Raw genomic sequence first — 18,876 nt, 5'->3', positions numbered from 1 at the left:
ACACATTCCCACTGCCTTGCCTTTGCCCCACTGTTCCCTCTGCTCCGAGTGCCTTTTCCCAGCTCACTCAGCCCCACACACCCAAACTTCTGCTGCCTTCTTCAAGGCCAAAGTCACCTTCTTTTTGAAGTCTTCCCTCACCCTCTGGGCAGAATTAATTGCTCCCTGTTCCCGGCCAGCACAGCACTTTGCGTCTGACCTCTATTATAGCGCTGCCACACGAGGTTGGGACAATTTGCTCATCCGTCTCTGTAGCAAGACTGTGAGCTCCTGCAGGGCCGAGACCACAGCTCAGATCCATTTTATTTTATTCCCACACAAGGCCAGCATGCACACAGGAGTGCACTGAGTTTCTCTGAGTTTCTTTCAAGACAGTGAAAGGATCACTTTTCAAAAACCTGAAAGGACATTCTCACTTTTCCCACCCAGGAACGGCTCCCCTGCTATGGGGACCTGGGCTCCAGAAGCTGTCCCATGACAGGTGCTTTAGCACTCTTGGAGTCATCAGACCCCGGGGGGCTAAAGCATGAAGCCTGCCTGGACACCGGGGTCACCTGGGATGAAGCCGGGATCGTTGGGGTGGCTAGTGGGCAGAGGGTCTACAGTTCAAGCTCCAGGCTCTGTCAGTGCTGGGTGCATCTCCCAGGGGGCAGGTTGGGTGGGTGGGTGTGGCAAGGCATCAGAATATTCCGCAGGGCTGGAGACGCTCAGCGGTGGGGAGGCTCTGTGAGCCTCTCAGCTCAGTGTGCTCGGTGTGATTTGGAGCAAGGCCCTAATCAGTGTGGTGGAAGGAGCAGAATCTGGCTCTGGATGGGGAGGGAGGGCTGGACAAAGCCTACAAGCAGGGGGGAGTCACTGTTGGGAATGAGAGGGCTCAGGGGTGGCAGGGCCCGGGAAGAGACCTCCAGCCTCCACTGGCAGCAGGATGGGCCGGATCGGTGCTCGAAGCCAGACAGTGGCCATCAGCAGGCAGCTTGGTCGGGCAGGGGAAACACCATGCTGGCTCTCAGGCTCTCCCTCCAGCTCTTGGGCATGGCTTCCCAAATGCACCTGAGCACCCCGGGCAGTGGCTGGGCCCCTCCTACCTGGGCAGTGTCCATCTCATTCAGCATCACCACGGAGGAGCAGTTATAATCGAACACCAGCCTCCAGAAGTCTGCCACGGTGTTGGGTAGAGGGTGTTGGGTGACCACGAAGGCGGCGGGCTGCTTGTGGCTCTGACAAAGGAACGACATAGGCTTCATAAAATACACATCCATCAGTGATGCTCTGATGGTGATGAGGCTTGGACGGCTGCCAGAGGCCTCCGAACCTGCCAAACAGATTGCACAAAACACCTACCTGTTCTGTTATCTCTGGGTGCCCAGGTGACAAAGGGGGCCTTCTCATAATGAACTCATTCTCCTCTAAACTAAGACATTTCATTAGGAAAGTGTCACTCGGCTGGGGATTATTCAAATAAATTATTTATGTTCTGGAGCTCAGCAAATAATCATCATTACAATATGAAATGAAAGATTCTGCCTGCAGATTTGCTGCTCTGCTGGCCAAAGCACCTCTTGGGACATTAGGGATATCTGTGGTCCTGTGCCCACAATGCTGGATGAGGGGCTGGCTCAGCCCAAGGCAGAGAGCCTCCTGAAGGGGCTTCTATTGCAGGAGGCTCACTCCTGCCCCGAGGCCTGGCAGAAGATGGACACTGTGTGCTGTGAGACAATGGGCAGTGGAAGGTGCTCAGGTTTTAGGGTCAGGAAGGCCAGGGGTTCAAATTCTTACTTGTAGGTTATTAGTCATGTATCAATCTGTCCATCTGCTCATTCCTTCCTTCCTTCCTTCCATCCATCCATCCATCCATCCATCCAGGCATCATTTGTAGAGTGCCTTTTTTTTCTTTTTGGTGGTAAGCCCTGGCCAGTTATTAGATCTTTCCAAAGTCACGTTCTTCATCGGGAAGAGGGGAATCACAACTCCGAAGGGATACTGTCATATGGATTGAATGAGATTTGCACTTGAAAATACCAGCACCCAAGAAAAGACTGTGAGCCCACTGGCAGGGCAGAAACACAACTTGGTTCTTCATCCTTGGCCCTAATGCTGTGGCTGGCACATGAGACACCCAGTACAGGTCCAGCAAACAAATGCATACACTCAGTCCCATGTTACAGATGGGGAAACTGAGGCCCCCAGAAATTAGCTTGTGATAGTCTAGGCTACACTGGGAGCTCTGACTGGGCCTCATTTATTACCGTATCTCGTGAGGGGCTTGGAAAGATTGAAGAGCTCTCCTTTAGTGGTCTGTGAAACTGGAGATTACCCATAGCCTATGTTCTTAATAAGCTTTCTTGAGAGACAGGCCTTGTGACAGACAAAGCTGTTTTCAGTAGAGTGTCCAGTCAGCAGGAAATGGGGGGGATAGAGGGGCTTGCCTGTCCAAACCAGGGGAACACCCAGGCAAAAGACCCTGCCAACCATATTACACAAAGCACCTGTCCATTCTGTTATCTCTTGATGCCCTGGACAAAAAAATGCCTAGCAACTGTGGATGTCACATAGGCATGAGGGTCCTGTCTTCCAAGGACCTTCTCCTGGTCAGTGGGATGGTCAAAGGGGGGAGTCTGGGAGGTCAGAATATTTAATTTCCCCAAAAGCGAAACTCTAGTTGCAGAGAGCAGGTCTTTGAGCCATTTCTAGACACAGAAAAGATCCTAGGTTTTAAAAGTCAAAAAACAGGATCCAGACCCTGGACTCCACCCTTCTGAGCTAGTTGACCTGGAGACAGTCATGCAAATACTCTGAGCCTCAGTATTTCATCTGGAAAATGGGGACAATAACACCCAAACACAGAATGAGTCAGGGTAAGTCCAGGGCCCGACATGGTACCTGCCCAACACTTGGTGAATGTTAGTTCTCTTTCCTTTTTCCCTGTCTCTGTGATAAATGCTCTATTAGGCCAGCATGCCTGACAAAGTCTTATCTGAAAATATGTTCAAGATCCGCGCTCCTGCTGGGTTTCAGGGATCAGCCGGCAATCCATTTCATGGATAACATCATCCTTTACCAGGGGAAACATTAAAAATTAACCCAGAGGACTTCATATTTTTCTGCTAGGAGCAAAGCTGCTATGGTTACCAGATAATGCACAGACTGAACTGGAATACAGATAAGGACTTTTTTTTTTTTTTTAAAGAAAGGCAAAGGCCCAGTGATGGCTCACAGGAGAAATGCCCTGTGGACAAAGAGAACATAATCAGCATCAGAGCTTGGCAGAAGACATTTGGCTCCAGGCAGCATCTAACCTACTAAGTAGAGGCCAGAAACATGTTTGATCCTTGCATAGATGAGGAAGCCAGGGGGGAGGGAGTTGGGACAAATGGGAGAAAAAGCAATGGGGAACCTGGAAGTGTGAGTATACCCGCAGGCCCCTTCTCTTGCCACATGCGTGCACACACATGCATGCACACATACACATACGTGCACACGTTGACCTTAGAGAGCTCTAAGGTAAAGGCCAGAGGTACTCCCTCCATCTCTAGCTATTTGATCTGACCAGGACAATGCTCCCTGCATCTGGACCCATAGCCAGAGTCTTCATGGAGGACTTGGGCACCCTGTGGGCCAAGGCCAGGGCAAGCCCTGACAGAGCTGATAAGCACTGACCTCCCATCACCTGCCTCCAACACTGACAGCCCTTGGGGAGAGTTTTAGGAGGGTCAGAGGTCAGAAGAGGAGTTGGCTTTGACCCAAGGACAGAGCACCCCACATTCTTGCCTGTTCCGGGTGAGACGGGAAGTCCACGTGGGCTGGATGGATGTAACCATGGACATGGGTTGGGGGTGGGACGGAATCTGAAGGGCTTATCCCCAATCAGGCAATGGTATTCTTGGTCCTGAGCCTCGGGATGTCTGTGTCCTAGTGGACTGCACAAACTGTGGGGAGGCCCAAGGAATGAATTCCAGGGTCTGAGTCCTGGCTTCTGGCTCTGCCAGCAGCTTTCGGGTGACCTTGAGCAAGTCTCTTCCTCTTTCTGGCCTCACTGTCCTTTGCTTAAAAGTACAAGGATGAGACCAGATAATCCATGGCTCATTCATGCTGCAAATATCTCTACATCCAGGAGGTGGAGGAATGATCAGTGGAAGTAGCTGAAGGACCCAGGAGGAAAGCATATGAGTCAGGAACATGGACATGACCTTCTAATTAGGGTCATGACTCCTAAGCCAGGTCAGGGTAGGAGTACCCTTCTTAGATTTGCTGCCGAGAAAGCAGAAGAAAGTGCCTCTGATAGAACAGTCAGAAACATGGCCCATGCCCTTTGCTAAACCCATCACTTGTCCAGTTACTGAGCACCTACCATCTGCCAGCCTTATTCTTGCCTCTGCACATGAGTTCTGGGAGCCTGCCTGGGAGTTCCCCAAGGGCAGAACCTATGTCTGCACCATCCTGCATTCCCAAAGCTCAGGCCAGGGCCTGGCATAGAGAATGTTTCCTGAACTAAACTTAAGGCTGAGAGTTAGCTCTATGGGCAGCAGGAGGGTGTACTGGGAAGGCTTGTGCTGTGCCGTCATGGACCGATTTTATGCTTTTGGTCTATTCTTGACAGGATTATGGGAGCAAAGAGCCAAGCACATGGCTTGTATATAGGTTTGGACCAGAGCCTTCAGGGGGGGCAAAGGTCCTTGTGGCCAGGAAGAGCAGAAGCAAAGAGAGGCTGGTTGGGGGTGGTGGTGTGGGGTGTCAGTGCTCTGGGCTCCAGCCATCTCCACCTTGAAGAAATTTCCCAGTGAGCGCCAGCCAGGGCTCAGCTTACGTCCATCAGTGCGGCATTGACATAGTTGCTGGGTTCCCCATCCACCGAGATAAGGAAGGGCAGGCAGCGGTCCAGAGGCAGGACATCCATGCTCCGGTTCTTATCGTGATTCCGGGGCAGGAGCCCGATGCTGCAGTCCTCGGGCCGGACGCGGGGAGTCACGATGTTGAGGGTCTGTAAGGCGCAAAGACAGATAGGTAGGCATTACTCAGGTGGTAGCCCCAAACAGAGGAGATAGCAAGGTTCAAAGCCAGCCTACCCCACCCTATCTGCATCCTGAAAGTTTGGCCCTCCAGTCCCTCCCCAGGACTTGTTCCTCTCCCGTGTGATGTTCCGCCATCTCCCGTTAGCTGCTCCATGCAGGCTGAGAGCCCCTACCAGGGCTGTGAGACACCCGCATGATGCCAAGTATGTACAGACTGCATGCCCACACACAGAGCAGACACAGGCTGCCAACACCTGCCAACCATTTGAGCTAAGTTGCTCAGCTCTGTGAAGTGTGGGCGAGCCAGGAGGTCAGGGGGTGGGGGTGGGGAATCCCCCATGCATCCCTTGAAGTGCCAAGGAAGGAGGGAAAGGATTTCACCAATGCTCCTCTTAGAGAAAGCTGTTTTCAGAATGGAAGGGTGTCTGGATGAGCTTCCCAGGATAGGTGAGAGACCCCCAGGAAGCAAGCTCTAGGAGTCTGGAAAATTTCAGGGTTGTGTCGTGCAGAGTGAGTCTTGCAAATGTGGGGCCACAGCTGAATTGCCCAGCCAGGAGACCAGATGTTCTGTGCGCCCACGAGGGGGCTGTGGCCTCTGTCTTTCCCCTACTCAGTACTTGGTCTCCCCTCCCAATCAGTAAAGCTTCTGCTTGAGGGAGCACGGGGACACTGGCATGGCTGGGGTATCTACCCATGGAACCAGGGGCTGGGTACTTGCCCCTCAATTCCTGGAGCTTCCTTGCTTCCCACTACCTGGTTCTCAGCACCTGTTGCCTAGGTAAGACCCTGGCACTGACCTCAGGACAAAGGGCTGGCCTCTTGGCCTACTCAGTGACTCACATCAAGGCCTCCACCCAAGGTGGCCACCATTCTGGCTACCTGGGTTACAAAGTACAGATGTGCTATGTCTGAGCTGAGCTCTGGGATGGTGCTTCCCAAAGTTCAATATGCAGATAAGTCACCCAGAGATCTTGTTAAACTCTACGTTCTTGTTCAGTAGCTGTGGGTGGGACCCAAGATACCACATTCCTGATGAACTCCTGGGTGAAGCTGATGGTGCTGGTCTCCAGACACAACTCTGAGTAGTGAGGCTCTAGGACAGACACACTCCAGTTGCACAGAAATGGTAAGAAAAAACCCGAGTCCCTCCAGGGACGGCAGAGCATGAAACTCACACCTGTGTTTATAAACCTGTCTCCACCCACAACTAGGATTGGACTAGAACAAAGTTAGTTCAAAAACATATGCAGAGTTAAAACAAGCGTTAGCAGTCACCAAGTGACTGGTTAACAGTTGCTCATGGCTGCGCATTGTATGTGCAAGAATTCATTCTGCAGCTGTCTTGAGCTGCAGACACTGGAAACATCAGACTCATCAGTTCTCATGAGGAAAACCCCATGAACGTGCTCAGTGCTGCTGAAGTTGGCTGGGTCCCCGAGCCTGGGATTTGCACATACCTGAAATTCGTCTTTGATTTGGCTGGAGTTGGTCTGGGGGTCCAGCCTGCTGATGTTGTAGTAGAGAGAGCGGAACTCACACACGGGGATGGCGGTATTGCCGCAGAGGCATGCTTCCAGGATGGCATCGTGCACAAACACGTACTGCTCCTGCCCAGCCAAGAAGAGAAGAGACAGGGTGCCGGGTGAGGACAGTGGCCTGGGAATTTGTGGTCCAAACTGAATCCCACGGCTGTGAAGTAGGGGCAGGCTTCAGACTGCAGAATCAGTGCTTCCTATCTGAAAACCCGAAGGACCAACTCTCCATGTTTCTCAGTGACCACCTGAGCAATGGTGAGTTTTGTCCCCAGCGTAAGACTGAGCTGTGTAGACATTGAGGAAAGTAAGAAACTTCTGAATGTGCTGCAGTAGGGCTCTTGGTACCTGCCTGTGTCCCCTCAGCTTTCACCTTTACTTTGAAGCTACGTACTGCAAGCACGTGAGATTCATGCCGAGGGATTTCCTCTAGTCCCAGGAGCACACCTGGGCTGGGTGCAGGGCGAGCCAGCATGGCTGAAGAGCCAATGCTCTGGAAAGGAGCCCTCAAGCAGTGCCAGCTGGAGAGCTGGGGCATAAATACCTAAGTTTCCTTCTCTCTCAGGTAGGAGATTTGGAAGGGAACATTTCCTACGGCCTCAGAGCTCCCAGTAGGCGTGGCCTCCAGTTGTTCACAGGGTTAATTAAACACCTTTACAAAAGACCTTAACGCTTTCATAAAGCTTGGTGTCCTTTCCTTCTCTTTGCTTTCCAACTGGTGAGCCTTGGGATCACCTCTCAAATATCACTTGCCCTCAACTCCCTGTCTCAGGGTCTGCTCCTGTGCCCTGTGCCCCTCGGCCATCTCTGTTCTTTGCACCTGCTGTTCTCTTCTCCCTGAACCCCATTCCCCCTTTTCTATGGCCCCTATGCTTCATCCCCTCTGGACAGTCTTCTGCACACCCACCAGGTGGAAGCTGTTGCTGTTGTTGCTCCCAGGCCCTTAACAAACATTTGAGTGCTCTCTTGCAGAACTTGGCCCTACATAAAACACTTATCCCGATGCATCACGATGATCTATTTGAATGTCTGTCTCCCCCACCAGACAGCAGGGGCCATGTGCCTGATGCCAGCCAGCAAGGCTGTCTTCCGCAAACATGAACCTGGGAACAGATAAAGCAGCCTCTTGGCTTTACTGCAGCCTCACCAAGAAGTCCAGACACTAGCCTGTGGGAGTTAGCTCAGACCCCACAGCAGGGGCCTATGTTTTTAAGTGCCGGATTCTCTGCAGGGCCGGCAGTGACTGGCCATGCCCAAAGCCAAAACTTCTCTTTGCAAGATTGGTGATGGACATAGCTTCTTGTCTGCCTTAGCTGACTGCCTGGGCACCCACAGCCTTCCCTAGAATCAGATGGTGGGCTTTTGTAATAACCAGCCATGGCTCTGAGGAGTAGGGTAGGCAGAAAAGACTGCCTAACAAGAGAGCATGGTTCAGGGGAAAGTGCTTGAGCCTTGGAGTCACACGGACCCAGCTTCTCAGTTTCTTTCTTTATGAAATGGGGATACCAGTAGGAGCTGCCTGGCAGGCTTGTTGTGAGTAGGAACAATACCCTGAATACAAAGGGCCCATCATGATGCTTGGCACATGGTAGATAGATGCTCAACACTAAAGATGGACTCCTCTCATTTCCCACGGGGCTTGGGCTCTTGACCTGAACAGAGGGGTGCTTGAAGGTCTGCTTTCCCCCCGAAGGCAAGGGCTATATGTTATCTCTTTTGGAATCCCTGGAACCCAGCCCAATTATTCAATAATTTTGTTGGTTAAGCCATTCTTGCGGGGACTGAAGCAATGCTTGGCACACAGCAGGCATTCCGCAAATGCCAACCCTTCCCTCTCTCTCTTCTTCCCCCAATGCAAGTAAACCATTCGAAGAATCCTTAGAAGTTCCCATTAAGCCCCTGCTCAGATGCCCTCAGCACTGGGGAACTCCTTACCTTTCCTCATTGGTGGATGTCATTGCACCGAGGGGCCTCAGGGTGGGCAGTGGTGTCCTGGCTTCTACTGTGGTCTCCTTGCAGTCAGCCATGTATCCCCTTCCTCCATTTCTCCCGCCCCTGGGTCTCTTTCTCTAGGATGCCTTCACCCATGGGTGAGTGTTCTACCCTGCTTCTCCTAGGCCAGGGCTGCAGCTGGCTGGCCAGCTCGGTGCCCCAGGACTCACCTCTGTCTGCACCAGGTTGACCCTCTGGGCCCGGAGCTCACGCACACAGTTGAAGATGTCCACTACCCCTTCGTTCTCGGCCATGTCGAGCATGGTGTCGATAGCGATGAAGCAGCCGGTCCTCCCAGCCCCAGCGCTGGCAGAGAGGACAGTGTCTGTGTTAGGGACCTTGGGATAGGACCAGCCCTGGGGAGGCCCCCCCCGCCCCCATTCAGCCCTGTCCCGAGGCATGCTGTAGAGGTCAGACATAAAAGCCTGAATCCCAGCACTGCGGGGAGACTCAGAGCAAGCAAGTGAACTTAGAGTCTCAGCTCTCTTCTGTAAAATGGGAGAGCAATGCTTGCCTTTGGGGCTGTTTTATCAAAACCTGCTTATATTTGTTGTACTCATTAGCAAGCACTTATTTCATGCTTACAAAGTGCCAGAAATTGTTCGAAGTGTGTTACAAATGTTACCTATTAACTCCCTTGTGAGGTTGTTTTCTTACCCCATTTACAGGTGAGAAAAGCAAGGCATGGAGGGCTGACCTTACTGAAGGTCACACAGCTGGCGTGCAGTGGAGGTGGGACTTTTTATCCCAGCAATCTGGCTCCAGGGCCTGTGTTCTTATACGTTCTTAGTAACAGCACGAAATGCACGCTTCAACAACACGTATGTCTGTCGTTGCCTCATCTGGTGGGTGCAGCCAATCCGTCTGTATCATGCAAGGCATGGTGCCTGGCACACTGGAGAAGCCTAATAAACATGTCTTCCCTACTCCCCGCCCCCCTTCTGTTCCACTTTTTCCCTTCGTCAGCAAACAGGTTGACAGATGGCAGCAAGGACGGAGAGACGAGGGAGCAGAGGAAAGGGGAGAGGGCAGAAACCAGATCCTCTGAGCTGGCTCAAAGGCACAGAGCGAGTCCCAAGTCCCATGTCACAAGCCCGGGGCTTGGCTCCGCTTGCACCTGTTTGCCAGAAACATGACCCAGGAGCATCCTTAAACTGGAGCAGGTGATGGCTCCAAGACCCTGGTCTGGTATATATGCTCTGATTCTGATTCATACTCCATTCTGATCACTGGTGTTTCCTTCAGGAAAATCTCAGACCAAGTACAAAATAGCAGAAGAACTCAGCACGACCCCCATGGACCATGGCATGGGTCCCAGGCCAGCACTGGTTCTGGTCAGGGCACTGAATCAGAGACAAACAGAACATTGACCTTGAATGCATGCAGTTTAGGAAGTGAAGGCCAGACCACCAAGGAGGCCCATGTTGGCTGCGTTTTCACATCTTGCTTCCCCTGGGGAAACCAGGGCTGGGGCAGGAAGGAGAGCAATGCTGGCCGACTGTAAGTCCAGGCAGGACAGGCCCGAGGGGACTGTCACCCACAATGATCTGGAAAACAAACCCCTGGGAAGCACTCTTTGTTCTTAGTAAAATTGTATGGTTTAAACTGAGTTAAGTTGGACTTGTATTTGTACCCTTACACCTCCGGTCCAGATCCCTCGGAAGGGACTTGGTGGGCCGGGCACCAGGGGCTAGGAGGCAGCACGAAGAGGCACTCATCCGTGTTTTCCTGACGTCTCCTCCTCAGCCTGTTTTAGGGGACACAACCAGGACCCACCTTGGATCCCCCACCAGTGAGCAAGCTGCCTGGTGCCCGCGAGCCTCACATGTACAACGTGCCTCCTTGCAGTGTTCTCCTGAGCACCTGAGCTGTATTTATTTCTGCCTCACATAGCAACTGAGCTCATGATGTTTGGGGCCAGGCCCCTGGAATCAAATCCTGGCTCAACTACTTACGAGCCGTGTGACGTTGGGTAAATGACTTAACCTCTCTGGGCTTCCATAACCTCAACCATAACACGAGTCTGATAATAATAAATAAGCCCACCATGTAGCATTAATTAGTAGCACAGTACGTGTGAGTTGCATGACATTATGCTGAAAAAGCACAATGCATGGAAACTGCTTAGCCCTGTGCCTGGGTACCTAGCAATTTCCCAATAAATGGTTGCTTGCTACTCACATTCAACAAATATTTATGGAGCGCCTTGTATGCACTAGGTGCTGGGATTGGGAGTGGGGCCGATATTAGAAGCAGAGAACGGTGGTATTTTATATGTGCGTCTTACATGGCAGGACTACTCTTAGGCACCTCATTTTGTTACCCAACACATTTAATCTTCAGAATAGACCCAGGAGTGGGGACCGCTGTGCCTGGCGCATAAGGCTGACTTATTATGGGGGTAAGACATAGAGCCATCATGTAAGGAGAGCCTGATGAATGTTTGCCATTGTTTCCCTTCCTCCCTATCCCTGCTCTGGCTGCTCTCTGGGGCACAGGACTGGGCGGGGAGCAAACATTCTCCCGTCCTTGAACTGTCATGTGGTGTAAAGCAGACCATGTATGCCAAATGCCTGGAGAGCCCACAGGTGATGATGAGTATTCTCTCCTAACCCTCAGCGACCTCATCTGTGAAATGGGCTGTCTAATTCACACCTGCTTGTGGTGGGGGAGGGTAAATGGATGCTGAGTGAGAAGGGGCTGGCTCCCTGATGCTTGCAGTTTGTGGAGACCCTCCTTGGCTTGACTCAGCACCTTGACTGAGGTGGACACCGCCAGGGCAAGGGTAAGATAACTTAACATGCAGCTAAGAACACGCAGTGTCTGAAAAGCGGGGCTGGGCCCAGGGTCACATTGGAAAACGGAGGCACTGGGAGGAAGGAGTGTGCAGGCCAGCTGGCCTTCGGGTCTGGTCCAATTCTTAACGCCCTTGACATGACACTTCATCTCCATTTAGGAGGACTGGAAGATGTGCCAGTCATTCCCAGGGGACTTTCTAGGTCAGAGCTGAAAATATCTCTTCTCCATAATAAGGTGAAGCCTGGCGCTGTCCATTTACTCTCTATTAAGGACCCTGCAGGCCAGCAATTGATTTTTAAAATACAAGAACTGAAGAGAAGTGGGCTTCCACTGAGGCGCCCTGCCGCCACGGCAAGGAGCTGAGGGCGAGCATCTGCGGCCATGGCTGTGAACTCCCGGCTCTGCCGTTTCACCCCTGTGGGCCCCGAGCAAAGTGTCCACCTTCTCAGTACCTCGGTATTTCTCATCTGTAAAATGGGATGGATGATAACGCCCACCCCTCCAGGCCGCGTGAGAAGTTGTGCAAAGTGCACATGGGGCGGAGGCTGTCGGTGCAAGGCCACGTCCCCAGGTGGCTTTACTATTTCAGGGCAACAGTAATGATACCAACTGGTACTGCTACTATTACTTTGTTATCAATATTGTCGTCGTCATCAGCCCTTGGGGCTGGGGCTGGGCTTGGGGACACAGGGCAGGGCAGTCTGGAAGGCGAAGAATAAAGGCCACTGGAAAAACAGTGTCTCTGTCCCCGAGAGCAAGGCTGCAGAAGCAGAAGCAGCCTTGTTTAGAGCTGGAGGACTTCACTTACCTGCAGTGGACCACTATGGGCCCCGCCTCGGGGGGGTTGAGGAACTTCACTTGGCGCACAAAGCCCAGGAGGCCGGTGGCATAGCAGGGGACGCCGTGGTCAGGCCAGCTGGTGAAGTGGAAGAGGCGGAGTTCCCGGATCTCGTGGTAGCCTTTCTGAGGAGAGAACGCGCCTCTGTTCCTCCAGCTGCTGCACCCACGTGCCCCCTCCTGCCCCAAGCACCCGCGGGGAACACGGTTGCTGCACCGAGGAACCAGCCTCCCTGCCATCAGGGAGGACAGGCCCCTACCAGCGTGAGCAGGGGTTGCCACACAGAGAGACTTCTGTCATCTGTTGCGCCTGGGGGCCATGGAAGTAGGTAACGTAGAGGTGGTGGCTTTGCTGCAGGACTTCTCAGAGACTTTCGTGGGCTCATGTACACTCTGCATCCCCAAGGGAGTGTTACAGCCTCCCACAGCGTTTGTCCAAGGGACCCTCTTTTGACAAAGTGTCATGGGACTTCTATTCAGCAGAACAGACTCAGAGAAAGGTTGGCCTTAAACAACAAGTTCAAGTCCTTGCCAGTACACTATATGGCTTTTTCTGTGACTGGGGTCTGTGTCCCTCAGTTCTCCAGTCCTATCATTGTCTCCATGGCTTTTAAGTTTAAAAAAACGTGTCAGACTTCTTTAGTTATGAGATTCTTATTTAGAATGGTAAGATAGGAAACAAATAAAAGCTAGAGCTCCTCTGACGGACGGGGGCCTGGGCCTCCAGTTTCTTCCCCTCTCACCGCTCCTTACAGACACCCTCCGGGCTAAGGGCACTGCTCTGACCAGTCTCTGGTCAGGTGTCACCTGGAGCCTGAGCTTAGGCAGTGTCATTGCCCACTCTTTCTTACCTTGCAATCTCCCGCAGGTGTGCAGGGAAACACTGAATAGGAAGAGTGTTCATTCCTTCAGTTAAAGAATATTCACTGAGGTTACCTGTGCCTCGTGTTAGGCACTGCAAAGGCAGAAATAAAAGCTATGGCCCCCATCCCTGGAACAGCTCATGGTCTAGCTGGGGAGGCAGACCCCTAAGTGGATAATTCTACTGAAGTATTTAAAGGAGTGTCAGGTAACCCCATCTGGGGAAGGAGAAATCAGAGAGGGCTTCCTAAAGGAGGTGATGCATGGCCTGAGTCTTGAGACACAATAATAGCTAACATTTATTATTTTTTAATTTATTTATTATTTTATTTTTTGTTTTATTATTTTTTAAAGAAGTGTTTTTTAAAGATTTAAAATTTTTTTCAATGTTTATTTTTGAGAGAGAGAGAGAGCGAGCGAGCAAGCGTATGTGTGTGAGTGGGAGAGAGGCATAGAGAGAGGCAGAGAATCCAAAGCAGGCTCCATGCTATGAGCACAAAGCCTGACGTGGAGGTCGAACTCATGAACCACAAGATCATGACCTGAGCTGAAGTTGGACGCTCAACCGACTGAGCCACCCAGGTGCCCCTATAGCTAATACTTATTAAACACAGACTCCATGCCTGTTACTCTTCTGAACATTTCAATGTATTGACTCATTTAATTCTCAGACCAGTCCTTATGTTGTTATCTCTATTTTGTGCATGAGGAAATTGAGGCTAAGCAAGGTTACGTAACATAACTAGGTCACACAACTAGTAAGTTGTAACCCAGTCTGGACCCTGGCTGATGGACTTCGCATCTGCACGCCTAATCACTGTAAGACACTGATGTCCGAGTACTGCCCAGCAGAAGAGATGGCGGGATTCCGTGGGAGACTGGCAGCCGGGGCATCCATGTGGGGACAGGGCTTACTTAGCAGCTCATGCACAGAATCACAAACGGGGCACCCCCAGAGGAAAGTAGAAGACGGGGCACGTGCTGTATCCCAGGAGGCCTTGTATCCCACACTGAGTCTTTACTGGGGAGCTCTGGGGAGGCTGCAGGGATGGGTGCACAGAAGGGGAAGCGCGTCATCAGACTTGCATTTTTAGGAGGACTATGCAGGCTGCTATGTGAAGCAGGGATCTGAGCGGGTGTGTTGGGGGGCAGTGCAGAGGGCGCTGACAGTGCCCTTCAGGTCCCCTTTCCTGGGCCAGAAACCCCATCCCCAGCTCCTCTGAGTCTTGGCTGATGCCCACAGCCACTTCCTCCTTCAGAATTGCTCAGCCAACCAGGAGCCACTTCCCCTGGGGGTGGGGGTGGGCAGCTGGCCTTCAGTGGCTGGAGGACAGCAGAGTGGGCAGCTGACTTCCTGAGACTGCCCAGGACTGAGCAGTTTCCCGGACATGGGACTTTTGGTGCTAAAGCCAGGATGGCCCTGGGCACACCAGGACGTTGGGTTACCCTAATGGAGGAACAGAAGATCCCTTTGCCTTGAGACGGATTACCTGTCTCTAGAGCTCCCATGGGATCTGGCTGATGCTGGTCTCAGGCTGAAAGCATTCCCTTGCTTGGCTCCTTCCCCTGCCCCATCCCGCCTCCTCCTTCTCTTCTCTTCTCCTCAGAACAAGGGCACCCAAAGCTCTGCCTCAGACTTGGCTCCCAGAAACCCAGACTAAGATGGGGTGAGACTAGAAGCAGAGAGGCCCCAGGAGGCTGGGGTAGGCGTCCAGGTGGGAGTGAACAAAGGCCCAGATGAGGGCCCTGATGGACGAGCTCAAGTAGGAGAAAACAGCTTCAAGAATACTCAGTTTTTCATTCCATGCTCAGAGTCACCTCAGCCCGGGGAAGCCCTTGTTCGAGACCTCACTACCTCCATCGCGGTTATGTATCAGGGGCCCTCTCTCCAAGTTGGGACTGTGCTCTCTTCAAGGGCATATGCTGCTTCCTGTTTATTATTTCTGGCTCCCAGGCTTGGCTCAAGAACCAATTGTGAGCTAATGACCCAGATAGTTTGCTGAGCACCTGTGTACGGTTCTCCAAAGCCTCCCTGCTCAGGTGTGGGACCCAGGATGGGCCACTATGTCCCCACTGCTCATCTCACTCTCCACACTAACTGCTTATGTGCCAGGTGAGATGGGAGCCCCATCCAAGGACCTTTTTTTGTGGCTTGTGTCCCCAGGACTCCCCACTGCAGGAGTGCTGACTGCGAGTGACTCCCCTTTTCTGGAGCGGTGCCCTCAGCCAACAAGAGCCAACTTGTGCTGGAGGTGACCTCTCAGTGGCTGGTCTACAGTCAGAGGGCAGACTGAGGCAAGGGGGCAAACTCTCTGGTGCAGGTCATGCTCTGGAAGCCCCCTGGAGCAGGCCTGGGCTAGACTTTGCGGAAGACTCTCTTGCCCAGGTTCTTCTCCTTCCCTCTCCCGCTTCCTGCCCTCTATTGCAAGTTTCTCTTGAGAGTGGTCCCAGGGTGCACTATATGCATCTGAATCCTTGTCTCAGGCTCTGCTTCTAAGGAACCTGACCTAAGGCCACATCAATGCACCTGTTGTCTTCCTCCTCGTCAAGAAGAAGGGCCCTTCTCTCCTGGCTCTTCACCTGAGCCTGCAGATGTAGGCCTTCAGGAGCACGGGGCTTGGAGAGGGAACGGCCAGGAGGAGCGTGTCCTGTACTCAACCACGCGTGCAGGCACCATACCGTGCATGTGCCTGCTTCGGTCCTCAAAAGTACTTGCACAAACCTCAACAGTACAGCTTTCACAGCAGTGAATGCCCAATGCTTCTGCATCCTCAGGTCTGGGGCCACCTGGTCCAGTAGTGCAGGTGCTTTCAGAAAATGGCGTGTTGGGAGTAGTGGAGGCACAGCGAGCCTCAGTCAAGGGCTGAGGTGGGAACATGGTTCGGCCGGCTTATGGCCGAGCAACTCTGGACAGCTGATGTACGTGCGCTGTGCCTAATTTTTGTCACCTCTAAAATGGGGGTAATAACAGTACCTCCATGAAGAGGTTGTTGGGAGGATTAAATGAGTTCATGTATGCAAAGCACCGAGAAAAGCACCTGCTTTAGTAATTGCTCAATAAATGTTAGCTAGCATTATGAGACCAATTAAATTACTAATCTAATAATTATTTGGAATCTCATTCTTTTTTTCTTCATTTTAAGCTTTTCTCATTTTTTTTTTTTATGAAATCTCATTCTTGCTTACTTGCACCCTAGCCTCGTTTCAATACCTAGACCAGCATCTCTCAACCCTGACATCACTGACATCTGTGGTTGGGTGCTGGGGTGTCCTACGCATTGCAGGATGTTAGCGTCCTTGGCCTCCACCCATAGACGCCAGGAGCACCCCTCCTTCCTCAGGTTTGATAACTAAAAATGTCCCTAGACATGGTCAAACGTCCCCTGTGGGACAAAATCACCACCAGTTGAGAACCACAGGCCTAGAACATGTTGAAATCTTCTTTCCCCTCAACTCTGCATGTTTCCTTCTCTCTGCCTGGCAGAGTATTCCTCCCGTTCTTCCCTCAGCTGGCTCCTTCTCATCCTTCATTATCTGCCTCAATACCTCCTCCTCCAGGAAGCCCTCTCTCACCACATCATCTTCCTGTCTCCACTCATGGCATGTTTTTTTTTTTTTTTTTTTTCCCATGGCTTTTATCACCATATGGCATTAGTCCATTTATTTGTCTGTTGAATTCTGTTTGTCTCTCCTGCTAGAGGGGGGCATCTTCTGGAATGGGATTCACATCCAACCTGATTACTGACTCGTCCCTGGTGCCAAACACAGGATGGGCACAGAGCAGACCCTCGCTCAGTGCATCCCCAGAATGAACAAACAAGCTTACCTTCTGGACTGTGAAGGTACGTATGACGTATTCTGCCAGGGGTTCTGTTTCAATCAGGGTGACTTTAATGTCTCCGTAGACCTCCGTGTCGTCCGGCCAATATCGCACACACTTGACCTGTGAGAAAAGACAGAGACAAGGACGAATGAGTGGGTGGCTGAGTACGAGCAGCCGCCTCGTCTGGCCTTCCTGTTCAGATAAACCCAAGGGCGATTTGGGTGGAATTTCGGTCGAAGGGGTTCTCAGCTGGCCAGGGACTGGCTGAGAGAGCACAGGGCCATGCTCTCTCCCCAAGGAACTGGAGCCGTTAGGGATAATGGTGGTACCTTCTTTTGCAGAGCTCCTTAAAATCTCCAAGTCCATCATCACCCTAAGTGATCGAATAGATCAAGGTGAGGTAGGCAGGTGGCGTTACCCCGTTTACAGATGAGAATAACGCTCGAGTATGGAGGTCTGGTGACTCTTCTGGGGTCACTTGGCCAGTTTCCTAGCTCTGGCTGAGCCCTCTCTGTGGAGGTCAGGCTGGGGCAGCTGGGCAGTGTCAGCAGAGCAGAGATGAGAATAAAAGGTGGGCAACAGCAAGGGAGTGGAAGCAGAAGTGGTCGGGAGAGGGACATTACTATTAAGAGGTGGAAATTGGGGGCTGGAAGGAGAAAGGCTCTCATTTGGGAAAAGTATGGAAGGTGCTGGGCTCAGAGGGAAGACTCTGTGACCGCTCTGTGCCCGGGCGGTGGGTGCAGGTGCTACAGACAAGCCAGTCCCACATCCTGACTCTGCGTCACACTCCGCGGGAGGAAGAAGAGATCATCATTGCTTTCCCCTAAAAAGAACAAAAGCATTACCATTCCGGGGGACGCCGCGCGGCCTACAGTGGCATTTCCCACAGTGTGTTCCGCTGGGCGCTAATAGGTGTTAGGTAAAACACAAGAAACAAAAAAACAAACAAAAAAAAGGTTTTGTGGTCAAATGAGTTTGGGAAATGCTGGATTAAACAAAGTTAAACAGGCCGCTCTGCTACCAGACTCCTCAGCTCATCGAATGTGCTAACGCTACTGTATTTTCGACTCTCCGAGAGGGGCAAAGAGTGCACAGCATTTCCCAAACGTATTTAACCATGGAACCCTCTTCTCACTAGACATCCTGCAGGCTAGCATCCCGTGGAACCCACTTAGGGAAATGCTGGTATAGTGCAACAGGCTTTGGAGGCAAATGGATGCGTTGCTTGGTGCTAACGTTCAGTAGCTGTGTAGCTTCCAGAAAGTGCCGAAATCTCTGAGGCTCAACTTCTTATTAATAATGACAGCTAGGGGTGCCAGGGTGGCTCTGAGAGTTAAGCGTCTGACTCTTGCTTTCGGCTCAGGCCATGATCTCACGGTTCGTGAGCTGGAGTCCCGAGTCAGGCTCTGCCCTGTCAGCGCACAGCCTGCTGGGGATTCTCTCTCTCTCTGCCCCTCCCCAACTCGTGCTTTCTCTCTCTCTCCAAATAAATAAATAAACTTAAAAAAATGATAGCTAACACTTATTGACAACTTACTGTTTCTCACTGCTTACTAAGTGTTCTATGAATTCCTTCCATATGTTATTTTAATAGCTTATCATTACAACCTCATACAGATATTATTATTACCCCATTTTACAGATGAGGAATCAGAAGCACTGAGAGGCTAAAAAAGTGTCCAATGTCAGTAACGGATGGAGCCAGGATGCAAAGCTAGGCCATCTGAGTAATTACCAGAAACACCACCTGGGGCAGTTGTTGGGACTCCAAATGAAGTAATACACAGTAAGCATCTGGCACGGTGCTTGGCTCTTAGGAGTTTTGTCAAGAGAGTACTCCCCTGTTCCCTCGCCAAATCCAAATCAGACTCATGATCTGTCCATCAAGGGAGTCTGTCTCCAATATGGGATATGTTATAGAACAGGCTGGAATTTACCTCTGAATTCTTAAATCCTAGTTTTTTTTTTTTGTTTGTTTGTTTGTTTTGTTTTTTTGTCCACAGCAGTTCCTCCCCCAGGCCTG

The 18,876-nt window shown here is 51.6% G+C and overlaps 1 protein-coding gene across 15 annotated transcripts in view; it reads right to left on the bottom strand.

Annotated features, from left to right (window-relative positions):
- Positions 1-18,876, bottom strand: part of PTPRT (protein tyrosine phosphatase receptor type T) — a 1,070,511-nt gene that overhangs the window by 38,119 nt on the left and 1,013,516 nt on the right. For 8 of the 15 annotated variants that reach the window (XM_045444560.1, XM_045444561.1, XM_045444562.1 and 5 more), the window contains 7 exons: positions 17,699-17,758; positions 16,857-16,973; positions 12,141-12,295; positions 8,704-8,839; positions 6,467-6,616; positions 4,805-4,978; positions 1,086-1,217 (listed from right to left, as the gene is read on the bottom strand). In XM_045444560.1, coding sequence (XP_045300516.1) covers positions 1,086-1,217; positions 4,805-4,978; positions 6,467-6,616; positions 8,704-8,839; positions 12,141-12,295; positions 16,857-16,973; positions 17,699-17,758 — 924 coding nt within the window. The remainder of the gene's footprint in view (positions 1-1,085; positions 1,218-4,804; positions 4,979-6,466; positions 6,617-8,703; positions 8,840-12,140; positions 12,296-16,856; positions 16,974-17,698; positions 17,759-18,876) is intronic. The other 7 variants (XM_045444565.1, XM_045444566.1, XM_045444570.1 and 4 more) reach the window with 1 other exon arrangement.

This window comes from Leopardus geoffroyi, chromosome A3 (genome assembly GCF_018350155.1).
Source record: "Leopardus geoffroyi isolate Oge1 chromosome A3, O.geoffroyi_Oge1_pat1.0, whole genome shotgun sequence".
Taxonomy (NCBI): Eukaryota; Metazoa; Chordata; class Mammalia; order Carnivora; family Felidae; genus Leopardus; species Leopardus geoffroyi.
Note: the sequence above shows the minus strand (reverse complement) of the source record. Positions and strands in the feature narration are given on the sequence as shown.